Source organism: Hemibagrus wyckioides, linkage group LG24 (assembly GCF_019097595.1).
Source record: "Hemibagrus wyckioides isolate EC202008001 linkage group LG24, SWU_Hwy_1.0, whole genome shotgun sequence".
Classification (NCBI taxonomy): domain Eukaryota; kingdom Metazoa; phylum Chordata; class Actinopteri; order Siluriformes; family Bagridae; genus Hemibagrus; species Hemibagrus wyckioides.
The window spans coordinates 13,684,499-13,692,455 of NC_080733.1; the positions used below are offsets into that span (position 1 = coordinate 13,684,499).

The following is a 7,957-nucleotide window of genomic DNA, read 5'->3' on the forward strand; positions in this document are numbered from 1 at the left end:
TTAGACGCATAGATTTCTGTTACCAGTTATGCTTTGTAGTTATGTTTCTACAAGTATTTATTGAGTCATATTCACTTATTTTTTGGGCTTATTAAGGTTTTAGTTTCTAGATTCTTGGACCATTAATGTTTTTAGTTAGTCTTAGTATATCTTATATATCTGGTATATCAAAAATAATTTCTTCCATTTCCCATAATAAAAGCAAAGGATCACATGTGAATATTCATGACAGTGAGCCGTCTTAAATGCTTTAAAGGTTGCACTCACCTTGTGTACATGGCCAGATTTTCTAGCCATTTCTTAGAACCACTCTGTCTCTTGCCTCTTGCCATCCCATAGCTGCATGACCAGCTACAACCCAGCATTGCCTCCTTCTTTAAATATTACTTTAAGGTGTATTTGGGACAATAATAAGATAAAGGTCTCAAAAAATGTAACTGTATGTTTAAATATATAAACATAATATATTTATAATTTCTTTATAATTTCTACATAAATATTTATAATTTCTACATTAAATAAATGTAGAAATACATAACATTAACGTTAACATTAACATTATGCTGCTGCATTTCCTCTCTTGGCTCATCCTGATGATCACTCTTGCTCAGAGCTTCTCCTTCTGCTGTATTTTCTAAAAATATGCCTAATCTAATACTTGCTTCAGCGCATTATCTCACATGAATACTGTATGATACTTGTGTGTTAAAACCGCTGCTGTAAACCATAAAGATTGTCCTATGCTCATCCCAGGACACATTGACAATCTGATCACACTGAACATCCTTTCAACACAGTGAGTACCGTTTGTCTTTTTCCCTTCTACTATCTGTTTACTGTAATGATTTATAATCTCACTCATGTGTCCTACAGAAGAGGAGTTCTGAGTCTGGTTCCTCTCAAGTTTTCTTCCTCATGTCATCTCAGGGAGTTATTCCCTTGCCCCCGTCACCCTGGCTTGCTCTAAATATAAATCGGCATGTGGATTTCCTCTAACGCTGCTATGAGTATCATGTGTAATAATAATATAAACATAAAATACATTATAGCGGCTCTTAAATAGTTCAAATATTGAAACGGTTCATTTTGGCTTAAAAAGCAAAACTGAGGGAACAGGACAAGCTGAAAGAACGTCACCTCCACATGGTTTAATTTAGGAACATACACAAACTTGAGGATGAAACAAATCAGATAACAAAGCATGGGATAAAACAAGACAACTTATATAAAATTACATCTTTAAGCAAACTTTAGTTAAAACTCAAAGTCAGTAAAATAGTGATAGTTGTTTTAATGGGGTAGATACCCAGAGATTTGCACTGGGGGGTGGGGGTGGGGGTGGTTGTAATATACAAAAGCTCGCAGAGTGCTAAAGCTGGACGATCAAATAAATATGACTATAGAAGAGTAGCTTCGATTGATCTTACACCAGACTTCAGTACATGGATGCTGAGGAAGACAGTATGAAAGCAGTGAGTGTGTGGGAGATACAGGGGTTTTGATGGCAGCATTAAGCGAGCACTAAACGTATATGAAGTCAGCAGGATCATATAAGCTTTCTTCATATCCTGGAACAACATGTGATGTTCCTGCTGGTCCTGCTAACCTGTTCACATTGGTCAAGCGGCCCAGGAAAGAATTTGCTGTGGGGTGTGTCAGACTTCAGTCAGTTCAGTGCCTTTAAATCATGAAGTGCTGGGTGAGGATCATATTTTCCTCAGTCAGCACTAGAGGATGAAAAAGAAGAGGAAGCTGCAGCTTCAAACGAACATGTTCACGCTTATTGTACTTCATACATTAAAGCTCAACTCAGGCTTTTTTACTTTTGCCTAATTCGGGAGGAAAACATCATGGAAGAAGCTTATAATTAGCCATGATTTGTGTGAAAACATGCCTGAAGTAGGCTATAGTTTAATACAATTAAAGACTATCGAAGACCAAAAAGAAACGTAAGCACGATGCATAAGTGCAAACGAAGACTTTGTCTTTACAGAAAGCTGAAAATGCAATCACACTATCTCTGATCTAGGGCTATTATGCATTAAATATCGCAGGCTGAGAGCTTTACCGGGATCACTATTCCTATTCAATCCATGGCCACATGATCAAGGACGTTGAGATACAACGACAAAGCCGATGATGAGCATTCAAAAGAGTTTGATAGATTGCCTCTGACTTTTTGAAGTCACTGATTGGTCTCAGACGTTACGACATTACAACACCTCGTCACCTATTCACCAGAAAATCAATCACGACTCTCTAAGTACAGACATTCAAGAAAGATAAGCTCTATTCATCATCGTTAAGATTCTAAATTTAACATACCTGTTTAACTATTCCCACATTTCTGGGGGAACATCTTATGCTATTTTAGCTATGTCTCGTGTTCAGGAGAGCTCTAGGAATGAATTTAAGTTTAATGGTAATAACAGGATGCTTCTTGCTCAAAAAACAAACAAAACCAAAAATATCTGTTTACTTCCTAATGGGATTAACCTGCTGGTTTCCATTTAGCAATGTCACAAGCTCTAATGGTTTTAATGGTTTTCGAGTGTGTGTTAGATATTGTTTCGATTATTTAGATGTTTAGATTGTCAGATCCAGTATATATACAGGGAATATTTATCAGAGATGGCAATGATCTGATACTGAAAATAGTGGATCAGATTCTGAAGAAAAACAAAGAATTCCATCTGATCCTTTAACTGGATTTGGAAAAGATTTTTTTTAAATTGTTTTACAAATAAAGAGACTTAACTGTATTTTGTCAGGATTGATTTAATTATATTTATGCTTTATAATGTATTATATTTATTTATTATGGTATAAATAAATTATAAATTAATTAAAATTAATTTTAAAATTAAAAATATAAATAAATTGACGTTTATCTAAACCGTGTTTTCATGTAAGTTGTGATTTTAATGTTTTTTAAATTTTGCTTTTATTTTGTAAAATTAATTTAGAAATTAAATGTTTTTAATTTAGAAAATTAAAAACATTTTTTTACGTGAAAAAATTAATATCAATATCAGCTGATACTCAAGATTTCAGTGTCAATATCAGTACAGGAAAAGAAAATGTTCCATCTGTAACATTTAAATGAACTAAATTAAATATTTTTAGCTTGAACTACATAAGCTGTATCTACTAACTAACTGTAATTGTCTTCCTGTTTTCATACGCACAGCCTGAAATGCAGGATTATATAACTAGTCTCTACTAGGTCCATTAAATCACAAGTGAACCACAGCTTATTACAATAATATTACCATCAGAGACCGTTAGACTTTTGAATCCCATTAGAAAACCATTAGGCACATCTAAAATCAGTCACACATAACCTGCTAAAACCATTAGGACCCATTAAACTGTGATACCAGCCCATTCAACAAAAATACCATTACACATGAACCTGAAATGATTTTCATATTTTGTTTTTCAAAGCAGGGGTTTGCTAAATAAAACAAGAAGGACATGGGAGGTCTAGTAAGAATGCTTCTCTTTGCAACATGGAATCGTGCATTATAACAAGCCGTGGTGCGAGTGTGTGAGTGTGTAAGACAGAGGCATAGTGCATATCATAAAACAGTAGAAATGTGTAGATGGCTTGGAAGAAGGAAAAACAAGGGGGAATGAAGCAATGCTCCGGCCCGTGGAAGGTCGATTCACCTCACTGAGCACATTATTGGCTAACACCCATCTGCTGATGGTCCGTCTCTGCTTCCTCCTCCACGTCTCCATGGTACTGCTCGTACGTGTCGTCATCGATGTCTGGAAGACCCAGGAGCTAGAAAACAACATTGTGTTCATTACACTGATTTTTTCAGTAAATACACTAAGACATTAAATACACTAAGACTAAGGACAGTCTATATTTTGACTAAATGTGACACATGTCCATTTTTTCCCACTCCCTAATATTTCAAGAACTGTGTGACAGACATATAGTATTTAAGTGTATCTATCTATCTATCTATCTATCTATCTATCTATCTATCTATCTATCTATCTATCTATCTAAAAATATCAAGTATCTATCTATCTATCTATCTATCTATCTATCTATCTATCTATCTATCTATCTATCTATATGGTGGCATTTATTTTGTAGGACATATATACTGTACATTTATAGGAGTCTTCAGTGTCAGAGCTTTTGTAACATACAGGAGGTTTTCCACTACAGGAAAGTCTTCAGGACACAGAAGAAAGAGTAAAAAAGAGTGAGGCAGGTGAGGAAAAGACTGCTTAACTTAAATGATAACATGAACATGTTTTTAAGACGTTTCACAATGTTAAACGTAATTATAAACTATTAAAGGTACAACATGTCATTCATTAATGATTCGTAATCATCTCAAATTGTTGTCGTGGATAAAGAATTAAACGGTTCAGGGTGTGCTGTTACGGGAAAATAATCATTGTAATGGTAAATCTGCTTCATGTCAGGTTGGGTTAGTCCACAAAGTTGTTGATTATTTTCCTATAACAGCATGTAACAGATGTTTATCAATTGCTACTTTGGTAGCAAGAATCCTCCTCATTCCATCTGCCCTCAGAGTCTCAGACTTCATCTAAAATCAACCCAGACTCAGAATTTCAGTCCAAGTGAGAATAAATAAGACCCGGATTTGTTCTCCTTCCACACTTCATTTGAGATCCAATACATATCCAGTGTAATGAGAGGAGTAAGGACTGATTTGTGTGGGGTTTTTTTACTCCTCAGCCTAACCTGCAGCCTCGAATCTGTCAGCACAGAATGTCAGTAATAGCTATAAAAACAGCAAGAGCGACTGTCCTGTTTTTACCTTCTCATCCCAATCATGAGCTAAAGATGAGCTTCGGCTGACCTCCAAAACAAGTCATGTCCTACTAAGCTGTTTATGTCATCGCTACTGTAATGCAGAATTGGCACAAATATGGCATTTTGGTGTTGTTGTTTATAATTTATTCAGGTTTCTCCTGAGCATGGTGTTATTGATTTGGACAGTGCTTATGCAGGTTATTTTTGGACAGACATTCGGTCAGACTAATGAGTGTTTTTCAGTCACTTGCAGTACAAACATGAGTGTGCATAAAGAAGCCAAAACAGATCTGAACAAGAAAATGGAACTGTGCTGTGAGGTTTTATAGATATCTAAGCAGAAATCTAAGCATTTCACTGTGTGGGTGTGGAAACCTGACTATTTTCTCCAAAAAGGAAGACTGCTGTTTTGCACAAACTATAGATTTTATTTGAAACCCTTCTGGTGACTGAGGAAACTGTGGAGTGAACACTATGTGATTTTCAAAAGAATAGCTCACTCTTTGGCTTAAATCATTTGAGAATAGTTGTTTGGTAGATCCCTGTTAAAGTGTCACTGATCCCTGATGGGAAACAATAAAAAGAGCAATAAGTGATAAATGTTATAGGAATATTATGTATATTTCCCATTGGAATGAATAAAGTATCTATCTATCTATCTATCTATCTATCTATCTATCTATCTATCTATCTATCTATCTATCTATCTATCTATCTATCAACCAACCTACTATCTATCTATCTATCTATCTATCTATCTATCTATCTATCTATCTATCAACCAACCTACTATCTATCTATCTATCTATCTATCTATCTATCTATCTATCTATCTATCTATCTATCTATCTATCTATCTATCTATCTATCTATCGACCAACCTACTATCTATCTATCTATCTATCTATCTATCTATCTATCTATCTATCTATCTATCTATCTATCTATCTATCTATCTATCGACCAACCTACTATCTATCTATCTATCTATCTATCGACCAACCTATCTATCTATCTATCTATCTATCTATCTATCTATCTATCTATCTATCTATCTATCTATCTATCTATCTATCTATCTATCGACCAACCTACTATCTATCTATCTATCTATCTATCTATCTATCTATCTATCTATCTATCTATCTATCTATCTATCTATCGACCAACCAACCTATCTATCTATCTATCTATCTATCTATCTATCTATCTATCTATCTATCTATCTATCTATCTATCTATCTATCTATCGACCAACCTATCTATCTATCTATCTATCTATCTATCTATCTATCTATCTATCTATCTATCTATCTATCTATCTATCTATCTATCTATCGACCAACCTACTATCTATCTATCTATCTATCTATCTATCTATCTATCTATCTATCTATCTATCTATCTATCTATCTATCGACCAACCAACCTATCTATCTATCTATCTATCTATCTATCTATCTATCTATCTATCTATCTATCTATCTATCTATCTATCTATCTATCTATCTATCAACCAACCAACCTATCTATCTATCTATCTATCTATCTATCTATCTATCTATCTATCTATCTATCTATCTATCTATCTATCTATCTATCTATCTATCGACCAACCTATCTATCTATCTATCTATCTATCTATCTATCTATCTATCTATCGACCAACCTACTATCTATCTATCTATCTATCTATCTATCTATCTATCTATCTATCTATCTATCTATCTATCTATCTATCTATCTATCGACCAACCAACCTATCTATCTATCTATCTATCTATCTATCTATCTATCTATCTATCTATCTATCTATCTATCTATCTATCTATCTATCTATCTATCTATCGACCAACCTATCTATCTATCTATCTATCTATCTATCTATCTATCTATCTATCTATCTATCTATCTATCTATCTATCTATCTATCTATCTATCGACCAACCTATCTATCTATCTATCTATCTATCTATCTATCTATCTATCTATCTATCTATCTATCTATCTATCTATCTATCAACCAACCTACTATCTATCTATCTATCTATCTATCTATCTATCTATCTATCTATCTATCTATCTATCTATCTATCTATCTATCGACCAACCTACTATCTATCTATCTATCTATCTATCTATCTATCTATCTATCTATCTATCTATCTATCTATCTATCTATCTATCTATCTATCTATCTATCTATCTATCAACCAACCTACTATCTATCTATCTATCTATCTATCTATCTATCTATCTATCTATCTATCTATCTATCTATCTATCTATCTATCTATCTATCTATCTATCTATCGACCAACCTACTATCTATCTATCTATCTATCTATCGACCAACCTATCTATCTATCTATCTATCTATCTATCTATCTATCTATCTATCTATCTATCTATCTATCGACCAACCTACTATCTATCTATCTATCTATCTATCTATCTATCTATCTATCTATCTATCTATCTATCTATCTATCGACCAACCAACCTATCTATCTATCTATCTATCTATCTATCTATCTATCTATCTATCTATCTATCTATCTATCTATCTATCTATCTATCGACCAACCTATCTATCTATCTATCTATCTATCTATCTATCTATCTATCTATCTATCGACCAACCTACTATCTATCTATCTATCTATCTATCTATCTATCTATCTATCTATCTATCTATCTATCTATCTATCTATCTATCGACCAACCAACCTATCTATCTATCTATCTATCTATCTATCTATCTATCTATCTATCTATCTATCTATCTATCTATCAACCAACCAACCTATCTATCTATCTATCTATCTATCTATCTATCTATCTATCTATCTATCTATCTATCTATCTATCTATCGACCAACCTATCTATCTATCTATCTATCTATCTATCTATCTATCTATCTATCGACCAACCTACTATCTATCTATCTATCTATCTATCTATCTATCTATCTATCTATCTATCTATCTATCTATCTATCTATCTATCTATCTATCGACCAACCTATCTATCTATCTATCTATCTATCTATCTATCTATCTATCTATCTATCTATCTATCTATCTATCTATCTATCTATCTATCGACCAACCTACTATCTATCTATCTATCTATCTATCTATCTATCT

The 7,957-nt window shown here is 33.3% G+C and overlaps 1 protein-coding gene across 1 annotated transcript in view; it reads right to left on the reverse strand.

Moving 5' to 3' along the window:
- Positions 1-1,128: 1,128 nt before the first annotated feature.
- Positions 1,129-7,957, reverse strand: part of mturn (maturin, neural progenitor differentiation regulator homolog (Xenopus)) — a 14,159-nt gene continuing 7,330 nt past the window's right edge. The window contains exon 3 of the mRNA XM_058377241.1: positions 1,129-3,790. Coding sequence (XP_058233224.1) covers positions 3,686-3,790 — 105 coding nt within the window. The 3' untranslated portion in view covers positions 1,129-3,685. The remainder of the gene's footprint in view (positions 3,791-7,957) is intronic.